At 55.6% G+C, this 21,609-nt stretch overlaps 2 protein-coding genes across 2 annotated transcripts in view; one reads left to right on the top strand and one right to left on the bottom strand.

Annotated features, from left to right (window-relative positions):
- Positions 1 to 10,801, top strand: part of Plxnd1 (plexin D1) — a 43,503-nt gene extending 32,702 nt beyond the window's left edge. Inside the window, exons 19-36 of the mRNA XM_020175605.2 lie at positions 17 to 166; positions 704 to 818; positions 2,157 to 2,264; positions 2,348 to 2,460; positions 3,001 to 3,093; positions 3,229 to 3,359; positions 3,475 to 3,673; positions 5,560 to 5,706; positions 5,814 to 5,970; positions 6,567 to 6,670; positions 6,757 to 6,820; positions 7,360 to 7,394; positions 7,656 to 7,760; positions 7,890 to 8,053; positions 8,938 to 9,085; positions 9,904 to 10,044; positions 10,337 to 10,411; positions 10,538 to 10,801. Of these exons, the coding sequence (XP_020031194.2) occupies positions 17 to 166; positions 704 to 818; positions 2,157 to 2,264; positions 2,348 to 2,460; positions 3,001 to 3,093; positions 3,229 to 3,359; positions 3,475 to 3,673; positions 5,560 to 5,706; positions 5,814 to 5,970; positions 6,567 to 6,670; positions 6,757 to 6,820; positions 7,360 to 7,394; positions 7,656 to 7,760; positions 7,890 to 8,053; positions 8,938 to 9,085; positions 9,904 to 10,044; positions 10,337 to 10,411; positions 10,538 to 10,654 (2,166 nt within the window). The 3' untranslated portion in view covers positions 10,655 to 10,801. The remainder of the gene's footprint in view (positions 1 to 16; positions 167 to 703; positions 819 to 2,156; positions 2,265 to 2,347; positions 2,461 to 3,000; positions 3,094 to 3,228; positions 3,360 to 3,474; positions 3,674 to 5,559; positions 5,707 to 5,813; positions 5,971 to 6,566; positions 6,671 to 6,756; positions 6,821 to 7,359; positions 7,395 to 7,655; positions 7,761 to 7,889; positions 8,054 to 8,937; positions 9,086 to 9,903; positions 10,045 to 10,336; positions 10,412 to 10,537) is intronic.
- A 4,011-nt stretch (positions 10,802 to 14,812) lies between these two features.
- Positions 14,813 to 20,683, bottom strand: H1-8 (H1.8 linker histone). The gene is made up of 5 exons (XM_020175616.2): positions 20,576 to 20,683; positions 17,532 to 17,791; positions 16,159 to 16,453; positions 15,468 to 15,532; positions 14,813 to 15,200 (listed from the first exon to the last, which is right to left on the bottom strand). Exons 1-5 carry the CDS (start codon positions 20,661 to 20,663, stop codon positions 14,970 to 14,972), a joined length of 939 nt encoding a protein of 312 aa, XP_020031205.1. The 5' UTR covers positions 20,664 to 20,683; the 3' UTR covers positions 14,813 to 14,969.
- Between the last annotated feature and the right edge of the window lie 926 nt (positions 20,684 to 21,609).

Raw genomic sequence — 21,609 nt, 5'->3', positions numbered from 1 at the left:
AACTCTGCATCCACAGAAGGAGCAGGACAGCCTGGGCCTTGAGAGCCGCGAGTACCGTGTCAAGATCGGCCAGGTAGCCTGTGACATCCAGATCGTCTCCGACAGAGTCATCCACTGCTCGGTCAACGAGTCCCTGGGCACTGCTGAGGGACAGCTGCCCATCACAGTGAGTGGGTGGGGACTACTGGAGGCAGGCTGGGCCTAGCCCCTCATCCAGCCATGTGGCCATCACACAGTGTTTTTATGCTCAATAGCTTAGGCTAGTGAAGCATAGAGCTTCACACCCCCACTTGATAGTTGGGGAAACTGAGGCCCAAGAACTTAGTGATCTGCTCAAGGTCTGGGCCCTGACCAGGCTGGATTGAGAGAAGCCATAGACGTTTCCACTGTCCTACTTGTTGTCCCACCCGTAGTGTGGTCACTACGTCGTAGAGTCACAGAGATGGAAAGAAGGTCCAGAACATGGGGTCTTAGCCACACTGTCCCGGCTTGCATTCTCCTGGGATGGCTATGGCTGGAAGAGCCCCCTTCTTCCCACACCCCAGTCCAGTCCTGCCCTTGCCCACTCCTGGTCTCAACTCGGTGCACTGTCAGTGTCCCCAGGAGGTGAACGTGCTTACCACGTGTTAGGCATGAGACCCAAGGCCCCACAGACAGCACTGAGGAAAACCACAGCCTGATTCCTTTCCCCACCTCTGCCCAGATCCAGGTGGGGAACTTCAACCAGACCATCGCCACCTTGCAGCTGGGGGGCAGCGAGACCGCCATTGTGGTGTCCATCGTCATCTGCAGCGTCCTGTTGCTGCTGTCCGTGGTTGGTAAGGAGCCCGCCCTCAGGAGGGTGGCCCCTAGCTCCTCCCAGGTTAGCAGAGAAGGCACTGGGGGGAGGTATGACGAGGCACCCGGAGGCGGGGAGCAGCGTGCCCAGCTGCTGTACAAGTGAGCAGAGGGTGGGAGATGTCGGGATCTGCTGGCCCAGGCCACTGGCCCTGAATGCCAGGTGGAGGAATTTGGAAACTTGTTTTCCAATCAGTAGGGAGCTACTGCAGGTACTGAATGCTAAAATTCAGTTACAAAAGTAACATAACAGAGAAAGTGGAACCTTATGCACTACTGGCGGGGTGGGGGGAGTGAAGGTGTGCTTGCTTTGAAAAACAGTTTGGCGGTTCCTCAAAAATTTAAAAATAGAGTACCATATGGCCCAGCAATGCACTCCTGAGTGTCTGCCCAAGAGAAATAAAAATATGTATCCACACAAAAATTTGAACACAAATGTTTATAGTAACATTGTTTATCACAGACAAGAGGTCAAAACAACCCAAACGGCCATTAAGTGATAAATGGATAAGTAACCCCTAACAATGGAATATTATCCAGCCATTAAAAGGAAGAAAGTACTGATACATGCTGCAACCTCGACGGGTCTTGAAAACATTACAGTAAATGAAAGGCGGCAGACAAGGCCATGTGTTAGCCGATTCCTTTTATAGGAAATGTCCAAATACACAGAGGCAGGAAGCAGATGGTGGGTCCTGGGGGAGGGAGCAACTGCACAGGTGTCCAGAGCCAGTGCAAGTGTTCTAAGATTAAACAGTACTGCTGACTGCACCGTAAGCAGATATACTCACCTGCACTGTGCACGGATGGACTAGACACTGGGTACTTCATAGCTCAATAAGGCTGTTAAAAAAAAACCCAACTATATCCAATGTTAAAATTTGTAGGGGAAAACATGCATTAGCACCCTAGGTGGTTGGAAAACTGGAAGGAAACACACCCAAGCAGGCTACCATCATATTCCCACCCATGTCTCAAAAAGGTATTAGTATACTGTTTTTAATAGTTTCTTAATTAACAAGAAATGCCTTAGTACTATAAGAAGAATGAAGAACAGGAAGAAAACAAATCACCCCAAATTTCTCCACCCAGAGAAAAACCTATGCTGACCGCTATTTTATACACACACATTTCTTCTTCTAACAAAGGGACCAAGCATTAGTCTTCATGCCCTATAGAAGCTGGGACTACGAGGATGTAGGATAAAGGGTGTCCATCGTCCTCCTTCCCATGGAAGCCCAGGACTTGCATACAGCAGGTGCGAGCAGGTGCTTTCTGAAGGGCTTTGGAGACCTGACCTGGCTCTCTGCTGCCCACAGCCCTGTTCGTCTTCTGCACCAAGAGCCGCCGTGCCGAGCGCTACTGGCAGAAGACACTGCTGCAGATGGAGGAGATGGAGTCTCAGATCCGAGAGGAAATCCGCAAAGGTAGTGGACTGCTGGGGCTGGGCCCTGCCTCTCTTGTGTGAGGACGAGCTTGACCCACTCACAGCCGCCCACCCGCCTGCCAGGTTTTGCTGAGCTGCAGACGGACATGACAGACCTGACAAAGGAGCTCAACCGCAGCCAGGGCATCCCCTTCCTGGAGTATAAGCACTTCGTGACCAGAACCTTCTTCCCCAAGGTCAGCCCACGGCCACCCTCGAACCCGCACCGCAGTCCTGCCCCCCTGCCCTACTAAGGGAGGGGACCGAGTTTCTCCCCCCAACTTTCCCTTCTCTGCTCACTTGATGCTTAACCGTCCACGTGGAAGCCAGCTGGCACCCACTCTCCTCCTGCTGTGCGGGACCTGCTTCTCCCCACACTAAGGGGCTCCTCCAGGCCCCACCTTCCCTGACTGATCTGGGCATTTATGATGTTGGCTGCTGCCCTTTCTTTTGGTCTGTCTTCATCCTTCCTATGTAGCAGCCTAAGGAGGCCCATGCATGACTAATTATTCGTGAAAGCCTGCAGTAGCTCTTGCAGCCTCAGGATTGGCAGCCCCTGCCTCAGTTTCCCCCACTGCATACCAAGCCGCCTTTGATTCTTCCTCAGCCTTGTGTGCTCTTACACTACTACACCTGGGCTCGTGGGGGCCCCTGGCTGACCTGGGTGGGGTGTGTTGAGCAACCCTTGTGCAGCAGTGGGGGCTGCCAGGCGCTGAGGGGCCGCTCTGCCTCTGCAGTGCTCCTCCCTGTATGAAGAACGCTACGTGCTGCCCTCCCAGACTCACAGCTCCCCCGCACAGGAGACTCACCCACTACTGGGGGAGTGGAAGGTGAGTGCCACCCAAGGGGCTTTGTGCTATGTAAGGGAGCAAGGGTTTGGTCCCAGGGGGGCACCAGGCAGCCATTGGGGTGCACTGAGTGCTGGCCCGGTCCCTCTGGACACTCACCCCCAGGTGCCTCCACAGGTCCCCGAGGACCGCAGGCCCAGCATGGAGGAGGGCATCAGCCTGTTCTCCTCACTGCTCAGCAACAAGCACTTCCTCATCGTTTTTGTCCATGCGCTGGAGCAGCAGAAGGACTTTGCAGTGCGTGACAGGTCAGGCTGCAGGGCTGGGGAGGGATTGGTGACCGACGCTGAGGCCCAGGCCAGATGTGTGTACGTGGCCCTGTTACCTGGGCAGTGGGCCTCGCTGATGGCCCTGCACTCACAGATGCAGCCTGGCCTCCCTGCTCACCATCGCGCTGCACGGTAAGCTGGAGTTCTACACGAGCATCATGAAGGAGCTGCTGGTGGACCTCATTGACGCCTCGGCCGCCAAGAACCCCAAGCTCATGCTACGACGCACTGAGTCCGTGGTGGAGAAGATGCTCACCAACTGGATGTCCATCTGCATGTATAGCTGCCTGCGGGTGAGCCTGGGTCTCACGAGCTGTCCCGAGAGCTCTGGTCCTCCTGACCTAACTGGGGGCGACTGTCTATCCTTTGTCCTTTCTGCATTGCCAAACATGCATAAAGTTGGGGCCAGGTGTGCTGGGGTGCTCGGATGGAGAAGCACAACAGCCTCGTTGCTTCTTTTCTTTTGTTCTTTAAAGTCTCGGTGCTCAGACTTGCAGACGAACAGCCAGCGGCGTTATTCTTACAAGCAGCCCACCAATCCAGAAAACCTCTGGATTTCCAGAGGAAAACCTCTGGAAGAAGTTTTCTTCCTCAGCAAGTCTAAACAACTTAGGAAAAGCGGATGTGCTGCATTTTGCCTTCTCGCTCTTTTCTGCAGCTGGGGCTGTGCCAAACTCAGCTTGCGCAGAACACTGAGCACAACTGTGCTTGTGGCAAGTTCTCGTAGGCCTCTCATAATCTCCCCACAGCTCAGACACTGAGGCCCACTGCAGGACACACAGCACCTGGGATGGAACAGAGGCTGTGATGGGGGCCTTGACCTGCAATATTTTTTCTTAGTCATCTGCCCTCTCCCTGCCCTGGGTGTCTTTGGAAGGTAAATCACATCCCAGCAGGATCCTTGAGGGCCTCACGGTGCCAGGGAGAGGTGTGGCAACTGAAGTACAGAGCAAGAAATGTCATAGAGCAGAGGCTGCAGGATGCTTGGGAGTTCAAGGCAGATTCCTGGTGCAGGTGACCCCACGGGACTCAGGGGAAATGATGGGGGACAGTGCTGGTCCAGTCTGAACAAAAGTGGGATGAGAGGATTCCTACATTCTGCTAAGGGCACCCACATTAGAACTTTGCTACAGCATGGAGTTCATCAGGCCCAGGTCCTATCCCGCCTTCTAGCTGCCTCATGGGGCTGAAGGCATCAGGCCTCAAGAACCCATGATAAAGGAAAAGCCTTGTTCGAGCCCAGACCCAGGGACTTAAGTGTCCTGGGTTTGAGCCTGGACTTTGGTATAGTGACTTTATGACTCTGGGAAAGCCATTGTCCTCTCTAGGCCTTGGTTTCTTTCTGGCAAAGGGGACCCTGCCTATGGCCTATGATCCTCCTGGAGGGGACAGGGAGTAGGAGAAAATTGGGGACCTAGGAAGAGACCAGTGGGATATCTGGGCCCTCAGAGGCCACACTCACTTGGCCCCAGCCAGGCATTGGTGACTCCCATAGCAAGGCCTGGAAAACTGACGGGACAAGGCCAGCAGACAGCCTTGATGTCTTTGCCAAGCCTCCTGACACTATTACGCTCATAATTTTTCTTCAAATCTACTCACCATTTTTACTTCACTGTTACAGTAAACGGACCAGCAGAATCACTTACCCTGTCATGAAAATCACCAAGGCTGTGACACTGGGTGGGGTTGGTGAAACCCAAGGGTATGGCTGGCAGGGGCTGGAGTAAGAGCCCTGGTTTGGTGTGAGATTGCAGGTATCAGGCTGAGATCTGGATTAGTTACAGTTGCTTCTGTGTTCTGGTTCCACCTCACACTGGAAGGCTCCATCTTGATGGAAAGAGCCCCTCGAAGGCTTGGGAACTAGCCACTTTGGGGGTTAAAGTCCAGCTCCACCCTTGCCCCAGCTGGGTGACTGGGCAGGTTACTCACCCTCTCTGAGCATCAGTATTGTCAGCAGGACAATGAGGCTAGCTGGTCCCTGGAAGGGGTGTGAGCACAATGCACTGAAGGCATTCTGTTAATAGACACTCCCTGGATGGAGTGTGGCACCAGCATCCCACAGGAGGGTGAGGCAGGCTGCCATGGAGGTGCCTGGAGGAGGGGACACTGAAGGCAGTGCAGGGCTGGGGAGCTGTGAGGGGTGGCCTTGGCCGTGACAGCTGATGCCTGACTCCCATAGGAGACGGTGGGGGAGCCGTTCTTCCTGCTGCTGTGCGCCATCAAGCAACAGATCAACAAGGGCTCCATCGACGCCATCACTGGCAAAGCCCGTTACACGCTCAACGAGGAGTGGCTGCTGCGGGAGAACATCGAGGCCAAGCCCCGGGTGCGTTGCGGAGGGCGTGGCCAACGGGGGCGTGGGCAGGCAATGGGCGGGGCCGTCTCCCTGGGCAACTCCCTGACTTCCCCACCCCCCTGCCCTCTCTCGTGCAGAACCTGAACGTGTCCTTCCAGGGCTGCGGCATGGACTCGCTGAGCGTGCGGGCCATGGACACCGACACGCTGACGCAGGTGAAGGAGAAGATCCTCGAGGCCTTCTGCAAGAACGTGCCCTATTCACAGTGGCCGCGGGCGGAGGACGTCGACCTCGGTGGGCAGGGCGGGCGCAGTGCAGTGTCTGGCTGCTTCCACCTCCTTTCCCTTCGCATGGGCGGTGGCCTTGGGGACACGGAGATGGTCAGACTGAGGACCATCTATTCTGTGGGAAACAGGTCCTGTGGTGTTAAGAAGCAAAAAGCGTTCAAAAAAGGTTTCCTGAAGGAAGGGCTTGGGGGTGGGTTTTAAAGGATGAAAGGAGTCTGGGTCAGGCCAAGTGGGAGCTGCTTGTTCTTCAAATGACAGGCCTACCCTAAGCTCTGGAATGTTATGGTAAACAGACAGGTTGTACAGAGCAGAGAGCTTTGAGTGGGCTGGGCTGCCAGGCAGGAGTCTGGGCAGGTGCTTTATCACCTGGGAGGGTGGATCCTGAGGACAGTGGGGGCCTGGAAGGTGTGTGGTCCTCTCCCATTCGGTACCTTCTCATAGTCCACTGCTAACACCTCGAGGGTGAAGGCCTTCCAGAGCCCTACTCTGCATGCCATTCCCTCTCCCCTCCCCACAGAACAGATGAGGAAAGAGGCTCAGAAAGGCAGTGCGCGAGGCCTCTCATGCCGCCCGGGTCCCGACAGCCTGCCCCTTTCCCCACAGAGTGGTTCGCCTCCAGCACGCAGAGCTACATCCTGCGGGACCTGGATGACACCTCAGTGGTGGAGGATGGCCGCAAGAAACTGAACACACTGGCCCACTACAAGGTACAGTCCCCAGCTCTGCCCAGCCCCACCACGCCCCAGCACCTCTCCAACCTCTGACCTGGGACCTGGCCTCTCCCTTCTGTTAGATCCCTGAAGGGGCCTCGCTGGCCCTGAGTCTCACGGACAAGAAGGACAACACGCTAGGCAGAGGTAGCACTGTGGCATCTTGGGAGGGTGGCTAGACAACGGGGTCCTTCCCTCCAGAGCCTCTCTGAACAGCCCCAGTGGGGAAATGGGTTCACCAGGGCAGGGCCTGAATGTGGACTTCATAGTGGGGCCACCTAGCTGCTTCTGCTCAGGCCATGCCTCCTCCAGGTGATGTCCTAGGGGCAGCTGCCAGGTCGAAGGGGGGCTGGTATGCCTAGCGGGGCTCTGGGCTGTGGTCCTGCCTCCCTACCCTCGGACACCCCAGGCTTAGCTGTGCAGCTGCCCGCCTGGAGAGGCTCTGGGTCCTTTCCTGAGGTTGAGCTCAGGTCCTGGCTCTGTCCTAGATGCCTGTGTGGTATGGGGTTGGGAGGGGTGAGGACAGTGTGTTGGCCTCTGCCCCACTTGTGGGGTCTTCCTGAATCTCTGACTGTATGTCTATTTCTGCTCTCTCTGTCTCATTCTCTCTTCCTTCTTGTCTCATTCTCTCTTCCTTCTTCTCTCTTGTTTATGGTTTTTTTGTTGGTTTTTTTCCCCTCTTGCAGTGAAAGACTTGGACACAGAGAAGTATTTCCATTTGGTGAGTGCCTGCCCTTGGACCCTGGGGAGCCAGCCCCTTACTGGGTGTGGCCTTGGCTTTCTGCCGCCCTGAGGCTCCGGGAAAGTGCTCCCAGGCCCTGGGAAAGGCCAGGATGAGAGAGCAGGGATGGGCCCAGAATCAGGCGAGAGCCACAGACTTCTGTGCGAGAAGCATGGGCACAGCCAGGGGCCCTGGATACAGTACAGACTTCCATAGGAGGTCAAGGATGGCTCAGGCACTGACTCCTGCCTGGCCTCCCAGGTGCTACCCACGGACGAGCTGGCAGAGCCCAAGAAGTCCCACCGGCAGAGCCACCGCAAGAAAGTGCTGCCTGAGATCTACCTGACCCGTCTGCTGTCCACCAAGGTGTGCCCAGCCTCTGTTCCTCTCTATGCATGGGGCACCATCCCTAGCCAGCACTCAGTGGGGTCAGCCATGGCCCCAAGTCACATGGCCCTGGCAGCCTGACTGACAGTGACCACATACTCCCTGCAGGGTACGCTGCAGAAGTTTCTGGATGACCTGTTCAAAGCCATCCTGAGCATCCGGGAGGATAAGCCCCCGCTGGCTGTCAAGTACTTCTTTGACTTCCTGGAGGAGCAGGCAGAGAAGAGGGGAATCTCAGACCCTGACACGTTGCACATCTGGAAGACAAACAGGTAGGTTAGCCAGAGCGTGGGGAGGCAGAGCCTGGCTTTACTTCCTACTCTGCCATTTCTCAGTTACATGATCTTGGGTGAGAGGCCTCAGCTCTCTGTGCTTCAGTTTGCCCTGCTATAAAACTAGGAAACTCAAAGTAGCCCTGCCTTAAGTGTAAGAATGAACTAGAAGTGCTCCCCAAAACCCTCCCTCTAGCAGATAGCTCCATCTCCATGGCTCCATTCAACACCATTCCCAACGGGATCCCCGCAGCCCTGGGGATGGCACAACCAAGCTCAACCCTGCCTGCTCTGCAGCCCACGTTCACTTCATAGCCCTCCTTGGAGACTTGGCTTAGCTTCCGGGGGTCACACCCTCATCAGGAGGAGATGTTGAAAGAAGAATGCCTGTTTGAGCAGTTTCTGAGCAACTGCAGGTGCTCCTCAGAACTCTGGGGTCCGTCCATAAAGCCTAGGTTGCCACATCACTGGATGGCCCTGGGCTGGGGCCTGTCACCAGCCTTCTCTTGCCTCCCAAGGACAGGGCACAGGACACAGCCCTGCTCTTTCTCTGCCACAGGAGACTTTCTGCTGCGTGCAAGGCTGGAGGAGCCGCCTCAGGCAGGCAGACAGGGTGGGGGCTTTTAATGATAACCAGGCCCAGCTGTAGGCTCCTGGGAACGCCAGGGAGGGAGGCTAGCTCAACTGGCTGCTCAGCCTGCTTCAGTGAGAAACCAGGCCCTCAGCTGGCCAGGGAGGGGTAAGCCAGGAGCCCAGAGGCTCTGTCCTAGACTAGGCCGTATGGTCTGTGGGGCTGAGTCAGTACTAGTACTGTTCTTAAGGGCTATCTGCCTCCCCCTGCCCTCTGCTGAGCTTACACAGCCCTTGTCACCTCTATCCCACAGCCTTCCCCTCCGCTTCTGGGTGAACATCCTGAAAAATCCCCAGTTCGTCTTCGACATTGAGAAGACAGACCACATCGATGCCTGCCTCTCAGTCATCGCACAGGCCTTCATTGATGCCTGTTCCATCTCTGACCTGCAGCTGGGCAAGGTTGGCAGCAAGGGGCCTGCTAGGGCCATAGGGGGTGCTGAAAGTGGGCCAAGAGAGCCCAGATGTGGAAGACATGGCAGGAATGGGGTCAGAAATAAGAGAACACACCCAGAAGCTGTGGCACTGTAGCCATCTATACCTGCTTCAGGTGTGCTGGGCCCCAGCCAGAGCCTGGGTGTGGGGAGGCCGGGGTAAACATCAGTGAATATGAGTGGCAGCCCCTGAAGAGCCAGAGAAGGGGGTAGCAGAACAGGCGCCAGGAGCTCCAACACCAGTAGGAGGGAGACCTGCAGGCACCTGCTTAGGGCAAAGAAGGGAAGACAGGCAAAGGGACACGCATGGGCAGGGAGGAGAGAACTATGGAAGACCGTGAGCCCGCAGGAGGTCACTGCAGGACTGGGGAGGGAGGTGCAGCTCTGCATTTAGCCCACACTTCTCAGAGGCAGACTGCGAGGAAGAGGAAATGCCTTATTTTTCTCGCACTCAGCACTCCTTGGGAGGGAGTATTCCCCAGCCAGCCATCGGGCTTCCAGAAAGCTTAGCCACCAAGACCCATCACCCTAATAAGGACATAACAGGCTGCACGTGGCAGAGCATTGGCACAAAGCCCACATGCTTTTCCTCTTAGGAGGTTCCCTGCTGGTCACCATCCTGACCACCCCAAGAAACGGCAGGGACTCTTAGGCAAGAGGCAGTGTGGGGGAGGAACCCCTGGTCCACAAGCTCAGAGGGACCACTTACATGGCAGTAAGGATGAGGACTGCCCGAATGGACCCCAGGCGGCCAGTACCCGCCAGTGTGTCATTCCCTCTGCCCAGGACTCACCTACCAACAAGCTGCTATACGCAAAGGAGATCCCCGAGTACCGTAAGATCGTACAACGCTACTACAGACAGATCCAAGACATGACACCGCTCAGCGAGCAGGAGATGAACGCCCACCTGGCCGAGGAGTCACGGGTAGGTGCTGGGGTTGGTGTCCTAGTCCCCAAGGGGTGGCCAAGACTGGGCCTCTTAGGTCACTGCCACAACAGTACAGAGCAAGAGGCCCAACATTTCAGGGCGGCCTGGGTTCCCCTACAACTTCATCAGCAGGGGGTGGGGCAGAATGTCCCCCAAGGTGAGAGGAGATTGGGACTTGGGGTCCAGGAAGCCAGCTGCAGGAGATAAGTCCTGCGTAAGTAGCCGGCCTGACCAGGTCCTGGTGGACCTCGGTGCTATTGGCCCTTCCTCCTCTCGGGCTTCCTTGTAGAAGTACCAGAATGAGTTCAACACCAAGGTGGCCATGGCAGAGATCTATAAATATGCCAAGAGATACCGCCCACAGGTGAGTCCCCCAGCCCCTGCCCCCTGCTCAGGAAGAAGCGCGGCAGGGCTCACCTTTGGCATTGGCACTTCTGGCTCCTGGCCAGTGAGTGTTCCCAGGATCTAAGCCGATCCACTGCCTCCCCAGATCATGGCTGCCCTGGAGGCCAACCCCACAGCCCGAAGGACACAGCTGCAGCACAAGTTCGAGCAGGTGGTGGCCCTGATGGAGAACAATATCTACGAGTGTTACAGTGAGGCCTGAGCACAGGGAAGGGCCTGTCAGAGCTGATGCCACAGGAAGTGGATGCCTGGGCTTCCACCCTATTTTCCTCTCCCCCACCCCTCTCTCAGGTGGAAGCCATCTGAGCCCGAGGTGGCTCAGGATGGGAGGGAGGAGGACGTGGGGACTCTCAGAGCCAGGCGTGGAGCCCCTGGCTCTAGGTCACCACTGTCTCTCCAGCGCCTGCCCCAGGCCTTGGAAAGGCAGCCCCGTCCACCTGCTTGCTCTGCACTAGCAGCTGCCCAGAGCCAGCTCCGCCAGGCAGCCCAGCACACATTGGAGAGAAGAGGCCGCCGCCTAGAAACACTACCTCATCCAACCTGGCGGAGGGGAGCCCTCCATGGGCTTCCGTTTCAACCACCAAAAAACGTTGTCTTCGTGTTCCCTCACCCCAAGGGGTCCCTGGCCACAGACAGTTCCAAGTGGGATCAGATTTTTGTCGCTTCAGCAGCTATTGGCAGCATGGGCGGTGCCCACTGCCTGTGGAGAGAAGTAGAGGGAGGGGGCAGGGCTGGGGGTTCCTGGTCCCCAGGGAAGAGAGAGAGGTTGGGATGCACCAAGGCTGTAGCTGGGCTACTTGATCTTTCTGGAAGTATTTCTAAAGATAGCACCACTTTTTTGTTTTTGTTTTTTTTTTTAAAGCTTTTATATATTAAAAAACTTACCACGCACCAACTGTGAATAGCTGCTGCTTGTGCGGAGGACCTGAGAAGGGTCCCCAGTGGCTCCCAATGCAACACTGGAAATGACTGTTCCAGAGGACAGGCAGGCCTGGCCAGTGGCCCATGGGCCTCCTTGCTGCAGGCTTGGTCATGCTGGGACTGGCTGGATCCATGGGAGCTGGGCTGGAGGGAGGGCTGGGACGCTCTGGAACCTTCTTTATAATAAAAATCTGACAGGAAAACCTACTGTGGGCTTCAACCTTTGTCCTCAGCTGGCCAAGGGGGAGATGAGGCCATTCATACCCATTTTACAGCCTCAGCTGTCATCTGAGAGGTGAAGATTTGGCTACCAGGATTGAATGAGGTGGAACAGACTGCCTGCTTGCAGGGGCCTGGCCAGAGCTGCCATCCCCTTGGGCCCCGAGGGGACCCCCCCCCCCCCGCCAGGAAGAGTGCACTGCTGCTATGTGCTACCCAACTCCCATTGAGCCCTGGTCCCAGCCCACCCCCTTTCCTTGGTGGTGGGGTTGGACTAGAACCCAGGGCCTCGTACACACTAAGCACACACTGCCACCAAGCTGCATCCCCAGCCCACCTGCTTATTTCATAACAAGCCTCTGAGCTTGTTGTGTGATCCCAAAGTCACACAGCCAGAGGTAAAATGGAGACCAGGTAGTGTGGTCCTGCATTCCTCTCTCCATTCTTCCTCCAGGCCAGTCTCCATACCAGTCCCCACAATGTGAGGAGGCCAAAAGTGACCACTTGAGAAAAGGAGCTGACATTCGTGGGCTTGGCCCAGCATTCCTCACCCATATGGGGAATTGTGTGTCAAGAACCCCACGTTTCAGATAAGGGAGCAGCCAGTTTCTCCAGTCAGCAGGCAGCCTGGACTCTGCTCCTCATGCCTTTATAGTCCATGGGACCTGGAACACAGGCTAACAGCCCCTCCAGACCGCTCCACAGCTGCGGACCTGAGGGGGAGAAGCTTACCCCTCCACGCCATGCAAGTCTATCCCCTAAGGAAGAAAAAGACCTCTCCCACCATGCTTATCAACAGTAAGACCTTGAACCAAAAATTCAAATAGAAACAAGATCCCACAAATGCCAGTTTTAGAGTTAATAGAAAAGTGAGGCGAGAAGTAAGTAGTAAACCATTTTTGCTTCAAAAACAGCTTTGGTGTGGAGAGAGTCTATCTTTCAAATGTTCTATTCTGAGCATTGATTCCTTCTTATTAAGCAGATTTTCTAGTTCCCGTTATTGGCATATTTGATGGTTTTTTTCTGTGAGGGGGAGGTGTGATTCCAGAATGAACACATACGGTTCCCAGAGAAATGCAATAAGCATACAAAGGCATAGGAAAAATAAAAGCTGCCCTTGTGCTCCCAGGGTCCTGTGGCAGACACAGCAAGGCTGGAACAAGTTGTGTGCCTGAGAGGCCGGGGGTGACAATCGGGATCAAGTACACACATCATTTCACAACCAACTTCCCCCTCGTGCGGCAATATGTCAGGAACATCTTTCTATGTCATTAAATATTCCACAGCCTGGCATACCGTTTGATTAACATGCAGCTCCTTGTTGAAATGTAAAAGCAAGTCTGCCCATGACAGCCGTGGGCACAAGGGAGACCCTAGGAGGGCGAGAGGCTCCGGCCAAGCTTCCAGAAGGGGAGACGCCATTACAGGTAAGGCAGTGTCTCGCCCAAGGGCTCAAGGATGCTGGACCCTTCCACCCTGACATCATGGCCAGTACTCAGCTGGTGGAGGCGAGGTGCCCAGTGCTATGTCCCCAGCCCTAAGTCTAGCCACAAACGAGCAGCAGCAGTCCCTCTGCAGGAAGTGCCAGCCACCATCTGCTGTCAGTGCCCCTTGGGGGCTAAGCCACATTACAGGCAGCCCAGGGGGGCTAGCCCATCACTAGAGCTAGACATAGCCCTCCATGAGACTCCAGGGGGGCAAAGCTGGGACCACAGAGCAGCTGCAGGAAGAAAAGAGGCCTGATGGCCAGCTGGGCAGCCTCAGTTAACCTTAGTGCCCTGGCTGCTCCTTCCCAAGACCTGTCCATCTGCCTTTGATACCTTCAAATGCATCAATGCCCTCCCTAGCACCTCACAGCCCCTGGCCTGTGCGGAGTCCTTACCTCAGGAAACAGCCACCACGCCATCAAAGACCTCAAATCACGGGTCTCCCCCTTGACCCCTTTTTCCATCCGGTCCACTAACAGACCTCATCTGCACTACCCAGGAGATCCCTCCAGAACTCATTGTGTATGTCTAAGCCCCCCCACAGCTGCTCTCCTCCCTCACCTGGGCAATGGCCCTAGCCCCCTTGGCAGCCGCCTTTGAGTCACTCCTGCCTGCTGGCTGATGGTTCCTTACAATGATAAACTCACAGTGCTTATCCCTTCTCCTGATGCCGCCCTTGATCACCTGCAGCCCATCAGGCTACTGGCAGGAGGCTGGGAACAGCCAGCACTCGCTCTGCTCAGCAGTCTGCCACTTGGTCAGGGGTGGGCAAGGTGACTCCTCTGTTCCTAATGCTGAGCTGGCATACTCATGTGGCAGTGATTGGGAGCTCAGCTGCAAGGGACACTGGTGCCTTGGTTCCTGCAGGCAGCTTGGGCATGGTGGTAAATTTCCAAGACTAAGTATCAAAAGACAATGCACAGGAAGTAAAAGCTGCTGGTTTCTTAAGGTGGGCGGGGGGGGCTTACTGTCCTGGCATTGCTACTGTTCAGGTTATGAAATGGTAGAGCTCAGATTTAAGGGGGACAGACTCCGCCTCTCATGGAAGAGTGTCACAGGTGGTATTCAGGCAGTGCAGACCCCATCCCCCATGCCTGTCCTCTCAGTGCTGTAGCCACAGTGGCATCCTGGAGAGGTGTCAGATACAGGCCTTTGCCCTTTCTCTTGCTGAAATGCTGTTTCCTGCCAGACATAGGTGCCTTCTCAGAGGCCTTCACTACCCTATCTAGACTCTCAGCCAGCTTCCATGCTTCTGGAGACCCTGCCCCTGCCTTGTCTGCAGAGTGCACACTCACTGGCACCCAGATCTCACACTCTCACTCTCTCACACACACACACACAGAAGGTGCTCCCTCCCTATAGCCCTCTCTAGCTTCCCCCTGCCAAGAGAAAGTGCACGTCTGCTGCTGCAGGCCCTCCCGTCTCACTCCCCGCCCAGTCTGCTCACAAACCATGCCTTCCAACCCAGCCCTGGAGGGGCCCTCCATCTGCAAGACCCTTCTCTCATCTGTGTGGCAGCTGCTACTCCACCTCCACATCAGAAGTCCCACAGGATGGGGCACATCCAGACCTGTGCTCCTGTGATCTGCTTGTCCACACTCTGGCCCCTCATGTGATGAACCGATCTCCTCCAGGACAGAGGCAGCTCTCATCTGGTCCCCAGCAGTAGCCAAGGAAACAGCAGGTGCTCAGTGGATGTTTATGAGGGAGCAAATGGCCAATCTTTGAACCTCAGCATCCACCATCTCAATGTGAGGAAACAGAACACTCTTTATTGATAAATAAGTTACAATTAAATAGAGGAATGGCCTGGCGGAGAATAAAAGCTCAACGAATCCGCCATCTCTCGCCATCCCAGCCCTAGCTCCGCCATCTCTCGCCATCCCAGCCCTAGCTCCTGGCCTCTGCCTTTTTGCTGGACACCTTGGATGACGAGCCCTTGAACGAAGATTCTTTGGTGGACTCCCTCTTCCTGGCTGCTTGTGTGGACTGCACCTTGGGCCCTCCCTGGGAAGGAGCAGCTGCCTTGCTTTTCGGCTTCTCCCCAGTCCCCAGGGCAACTGTCCCTGTGGGTGCCCTGGCCGCTATCTTCTGTTTGGTGGGGGCAGCACCATTCCGGACCTACAGGAAAATAGACAGAGCTGGGCACACAGCTCAGAGCCCACTGGGCAGAGTTGGAGTCCCACCTCTGGACAGCTGGGGACAGGAGCCTCCTCTGTCCTGGCCAGCATCCCTTGTCTGTAGCAGGGGATGGAGACCCCTCCAGAAAAAGTGTTTGAGTAGGGAGAAATGTCACCGTCCCTACTACTGGTGACTCCACAGGGACTGGGCCGCAGTGCTGCCTGATCAGGGTGGGATGCCAGACCTGGAGCTCACATGGGTACCTACCTTGTTAGCTGTGGGTTTTGAGCTCTGGCCCTCAGCCTTAGTTTTCCTGTGGGTCTCTGCAACGCCTGGAAGATGGAGGGCTCATGAGGGGAGGCAACACAGCCCCCCGAGCCCCTCTTCTGGGTTCCATGTCCTCACGCTGATGTTGACAGGCCATGTGACCTGGGCAAGCCAGCTCTACTCTCAGCCCATTGGGAAGAGGACCTTCCCCAGACCATGGGGGCGCAGCCCGCTTCCTCTGCACAAGGCACAAGCAGACCCCCTGCCTTAAAACTGTCTGTGCCATTAGCCTCTGGTCTTTAGTATACCACATGGTGCTAGGATCCACTTAAATAATTCTGACCCTTGCGCCTCATTGCCCTCAGGGTTCCCCTTCTCCCCATTGCAGACAGAAATACAGCAGTTCCACCTTCTTGATGCATCTTGGCCTTTGCACAGGTGGGGGCTACAACACCTCCTCAAGGAAGGGAAGCCTTCCCTGCTCCCTGCCTCCAGGATAGCAGATCCTGGTCCCCTCTGCTTCCCTCTAGCAGCTATCATGATCTCTCTGCCTCTCCAAGGCCAGGCCAAGCACTGAGGGCACATTTCCTCTAGAAGGAAACCCTTCCCTGGATCCAGGCCTCTATCCCGCCCCAGGGGCTGCTGGGAACCTGTATTCCTGGTCCCCCTGCCACCGCATTCAAACACCCACCTTGTCTTCTCCCCGTGCCTTTGACCCTTATCTTGCTGCTGAGCCCATTGGTGCTGGAAGGGGCCCGGGTGGCCTTGTCTGGTTTTGCCCCGACATCCACAGCCTCACTGCCTCTTTTAGGGGCCTTCTCTCTGGTAGCTCCTGGTCTGGGAGGAATCTTCCCGGCCTCTCCCCACTTCTCGGTGGCCTTCTCCCCTTCGCTCTGGTTGGCGGGGCCCTTGCCCTGTGCTCTCCTGGCAGCTGTCAGGGGGAGTGCTTTCCTGGGCTGGCTCTTCCTCTTGTGCTTGGGGATGAGCTGAGGCAGCAGGGGAGGAAGGAGAGCAGCTCTGGGTGTGTCATGCTTCTACACACCATGTAGGCCTCTGGGAGCCTTACTCCAAATGACAGGGCCAAGAAGGTGGCAGGTGAGAGACACAAGGCCACCTTCCTCCTAACTCTGACCCCACCTCCACCCATGCTGGAGCACCCATCATGGGTCTCCCGAGCACCCTCACATTCCACCCCTGTCCCCCAGTCACCACCTACGTCATTCCTTTCACCCTCCTTGGGCCCCCTCCCCTTGATGCCCTGTGACACATAGTCTGATGACAGACGGGTTCTTCAGGTGACTGTAAGACTCCAACCCTACGAGCTTCTCATCTTCACGGGGGCTTCAGGGGTTGGGGGTGTTAGAAAACACAGGGGCTCCTGGCAAGCAGGTGGTCCCTGCCCTGACTGCTACAACCCCCTGGCTCCCGCTGCACCCATCACCCACCAAGACCAGAAACCACCACCACCCACAAGCCTGCATGCATCCCAAACCCACCTGCCTCATTGTTCCCTGCAATGGGTCACACAGTGACCACAGGGCCTGACACACAGTCAGTCAGGACTAATCCCACAGCCACTATGGGCACAACTGCTCAGTGCCATGACCTAGACCCTGGGCCCCTCAGGTTTTCTTGGTGGCCAATGGCAGACATGAAGCTGGGGCTCACTTTTGTCTCCAGTCTCTTCTTAGCTCTGGGGGAGCCTGGACAGGTCCCTGCTCAAAGCCTCATTACCGGGATGGGACTAAGGGGACAAAGTGATGCTAGGGGAGGGGGCAGCACTTGCCAGAGAGACCGGGGAGCACATCTCATGGCTGCAGTGGGGGTGCCTGGAACCACGAGTGAGTTCAGTCCCTGGTCTCTACACCCCAACAGGACAAAGCCAGATACATCAGGGTGACTGGGGCAGGCAGGAGTCCAGAAAGGCCATCTCTATTAGAGACGCTCGCTGGGCAAGAGAGCACGGGAGAGGCGGGCCAGGCTGGGCAGCAGCCCATACAAAGACTGAGGGAGAAGCAAGCCGGGCTTAACGTCCTCCCACACCCCTTCTCTCCTGAGGCTCACTTTGAAGCTGCCGGTGGCACCCTTGGCCTTGGAGTTGGCGGGCCTGGTGAGGAGGCCCCTGCGCAGGCCTGTGTCCAAGGCCTGCTTCAGCATGTACTTGAAGCGGCTGACGTCCACCGTTGGGTACTTATGCAGGATGTAGAGTTTGATGGCCACCACCGACGTGCCCCGGCGCTGCTCCCCGGCCTGCAGAGCCTCCAGCACCATGTGCAGCATGGATGGCTTCCGGCGGCCCACGACAACCCCGTGGCGACTCAGGCCTGTGGAACGGACAGCAGGAAGTCACCCGGGGCACCCCCCACCCCACCTAAGGACCGACGTGTGCTAGGGCTGAGCATAGCACATACAGGGCAACCACTGGCCTGGGAGTCCCCTTCCTTTGGTCTCTGTCCCTGTTGGAGCTCATGGAGTCTCTTAAGAATCAAATAGTCACTTGAAAAAACAAACCTAGACAGGGTCACTTGCCACGTTCAGTTACTGATGTCCTGGGTGGGGGCGTCTGAGAGGCAGCTACAGGAGACACCAGACTACGAGGGCTGCCCAGAGAACACTGCCTGATTTGGTTTCTTCTACATGTGAACCACCAAGGGGGAAAGGTGAGAGGGCACCCTGCAGGCTAAAGGCACATGGAGACCCCTCAGCCAAACACAGCAGGGGTCCCTGCTCAGACTCAGGGCAAGATTTCAACACTTCAGCTCGGGCCGGAGGCAACTGGATAAACGTGGATGCCAAAAGGACATACTGAACGATATCAAGAATGGCACGGGATCCCGTGTGCTAACTATTTGTGGTTGTTCATTTGCAGTGCTAGGGGACCCAGGTCTTCTTGCATGCTAGGCAAGCGCTCTGCCACTGAGCTGCACCCCCAGCCCCGAAATTACTTTTCCGAGCGTCCTTATCTGTTGCAAATCAATACTGAACTATTGACAGGTGAGAAGTCTGGCCTTTGCTCTGAAATAACCCTGCAGATTAAGAAGAGCTGTGAGTTGGCGGCTGGTGAAGCTGGCTGATGGGTACAGGGAGAGGGGCGCATATCAACTCAGTGGTCTGTTTCTGTATCTGTTCGGGAGTTTTCATAATAAAAACTTATGAAAGAATTCCACCCCTACATAGGTGACCAAGAGAAATGAAAACACGTTAAGCACACGAAAATTTGTTCATGAGGAGACGAGGGTGTAGCTCAGTGGTAGAGAGCATACTCAGCGTGTACAAGGCTCTGGGCTCCATCCCCAGCACCCCCCAGGTGGTGGGGGACAACTTTTCCATGAATGTTTATAGCAGTATTATTCCTAACAGCCCCAAAGCGGAAACAACCTAAATGCCCACAGATGATCACAGACAAGAAAAACAAAATGCGACATCTACATGGAATGGAATATTACTCAGCCAAAAAAAGTGAAGCACTGCTATGTATGGCAACATGAAGACACCCTGAAAACATACTAAGTGAAAGGAGCCAGTCACAAAAAGCCATGTAATGCGCGATTCTACTCCTGTGCGATGTGCAGAACAGGCAAATCCATACCTGCAGAAAGATTAGTGGTTCTGGGGGGAGTTTCGGGGTGGAGAGGTTCTTTTTGAGGAAGTGAATTTTTTCTACAGTTGTGGAGAGGGATACATGTATGAGCATACTAAAACTCATCGCAGATGTGAAGTGGGTGAGTTGTAAGGCATGTAAATTCTCTCAATGGGCTGTTATTTTTTAATCATTGCCCACAGGAGTTGGAGCAGCAGGGGAAGCTGTCAGTCAAAAGGTGTGAAACCTAAACGTGAAACACGACTTAACATGATGATTGCTGGGAAATGCTCAGATCTGAGCAATTTGCAAAATATAAAGGATAAAAGGAATGACAATATTTCAATTTTTTTGTAGTTTTGAGAAAGGGTCTCGCTATGTAGCCCAGGCTGGCCTGGAACTCATGATCCTCCTGTCTCAGTCTCCTGAAGGCTGGGGTAGGTGTGTACCACCACACCCAGCAAAAGAAAACCGAAAACTGTAGGCAGAAGGAGAAACCCCGTGAAACTGTATCTAGAGGCAAACTGATGATACCTAACCCAATTCAACCCCTGCAGCCTGCTCAGAGTCTTCACTGCGGGACCACAGCTGAGAGGTGCTCTCCTGGCTCAGGCCCCCCACCCCCATGCATGTGGTGGAAACAGAGCCTCAGAAGTGCCCGAGCCTTCTCTGCTGCAGGGTCCAGGGTCTCCTGGGAGTCCTCCCGCCTGATCTCAGACAGCAGCTTCCCCCAAACCTTGCCTCAGCCCCAGAAGCCACCCCAAGGTGTCTCCAGGCCTGTCTCCTCCTGCACCTGCTCATGCAGCAGTTCACCAGGATGTTCAAAACACAACTCCTGCCTGCAAAGCCACCTCCATCTCCCACATGCACCCAGACACTCACACAGGAAGCAGGGCCATCCTGTTCCCCCCACCCCCAGCCACATCTACCCTACATCTCGCTTCTCTCACATCTCTCCAGCATTCCAGCTTCTCCTCTCCAGCCCCATACCCACCTCCCTGCTTGGAGCCTTCCATGGCTCCTCATTGCCTTCAGCAGAAGAACGGACCACCTGAAGAGGACTTCGCTGACCTCCCGGTGTGAGCGGGCAGCCACCATTATAGCACATGTGGCTACTACCAAATAGGCTTCTGTTCAAACTGAGGGCTCCACAAGGGAATGAGCTGGGCCAGCTTGCCTCAGACACCCTCATGTGTGGCCTGGTTTGTTGATTGAAGACTGGGATACCCAGCCTTCATCAGAGCTCCCTGCTCCACCCCTCCAGCGAGATGCCCTGCAGCTGGGCTCAGGGTAGGGCAGGACAGGCTCCAGCTGGAAGCCACCACTGGTTTTTCATGGCCTACACTGGCTGACCCAGCCCCCCCACCCCCCGTCCAGCCTTGGCATGGCAAACTGATCCACCAAACGGACAGGTGAACTGAACAGCGTCTAGGTGGGTGCTGGGGCCAGGCTGGGAGGGAGTGGGGAGGAGGGCCTACAATGCCCAGGGATGCAGCAGGAACCAGGAAGCCCACTGCCCCATACTCACCTGGCTTTTCAGACTCAGAGGACGCAGAGGAGCCAGCTGTGACGGTGGATGAGGAGGAGGTGACACTGGAGACGCTTCCTGGAGCCATGGCACAGGCAGCTGCAGGCCCTCGTCCGCAGACATAAGGGTGCAGCGCGCCAGCTCACCTTATATATACCTTCCTTCAGCCCACCATCCAATCAGCATCCGCGGCCGGGGTGCTCTGGCTGCTGATTGGGCCGGGGAAGCAGAGCACGTGACCCTATCCTCTGCACAGAACCCCCAGTACCATACTCCACCTGACTTTAGCTGTAGCGCTTGGCTTCCCTGGGTCTCAGCCCTTGGGCAAAATGACAAGGGTGAGGATGTCTGGATCCTCCCGTGCCCTCTGCCCACCTGGACTGGAGGCACTGATGGTGAACTGCGGCCACAAAAGCCCCAAATCCCACCAAGTGGGCAGGTCCAGTCTCTGCCCCTGTTCCCAGGCCACCACTGACCTCAATATCTCAAGAAGTTGGGATCGACCAGCTGCTCAGAGCAGCTGCCCCAGGGTGGGCACTGGGGGGTCTACAAGACCCTTGGAGTCCAGTTCCTCTTTGGCATGTTTGGGTTCTTTTGTTTTTGTTTTTGTTTTTTTAAGAATCATGGCATGAAAGCAATTTTGAAATAAAATTTCTTAGCAAAAGTTTTTATAAATAAGGATAGTGTCTGCTGGGGAAATGGGTAAAGAATACAATCCCACCAGTTACCAGAAAGGCCAGCAGGGAAGTATCCACTCAACTTCCTTGACACTGACAGGAGTGTAAAATCCCACCCGTCCTGTCAGACTGACAGCGTGGGAGGGTTGGCAAGAAGTGCAGGGTCCAGACTACTTCCTGTTCCCAGGAGTCCAGCAACTGATTTGGAACATACAGGAATCAGAAGGAACTTCCACAAAAATCACACCGGTCCTGATTATATTACTCCCTCGCTGTAAAAGATACCCCACAGCCATTTAAGATGAGACAGTGGCCAGGCCTGGTGGCACAGCCCTGTAATCCCAGCACGCTGGAGGC

Source organism: Castor canadensis, chromosome 10, assembly GCF_047511655.1.
Source record: "Castor canadensis chromosome 10, mCasCan1.hap1v2, whole genome shotgun sequence".
Classification (NCBI taxonomy): Eukaryota; Metazoa; Chordata; class Mammalia; order Rodentia; family Castoridae; genus Castor; species Castor canadensis.
The sequence above is the reverse complement of the archived record's forward strand: the minus strand, read 5'-3'. Positions and strand labels throughout refer to the sequence as shown.

Bases quoted from the DNA above. Each gene is read 5' to 3' on its own strand.
- H1-8 (XM_020175616.2), bottom strand. From the start codon at position 20,663: ATGGCTCCAGGAAGCGTCTCCAGTGTCACCTCCTCCTCATCCACCGTC. The intron at 17,792-20,575 runs GTGAGTATGGGG...TCCGTTCCACAG, and splicing joins CTCTGAGTCTGAAAAGCCAG to GCCTGAGTCGCCACGGGGTT. The intron at 15,201-15,467 runs GTAGGTACCCAT...ATTTTCCTGTAG, and splicing joins CAAAACCCACAGCTAACAAG to GTCCGGAATGGTGCTGCCCC.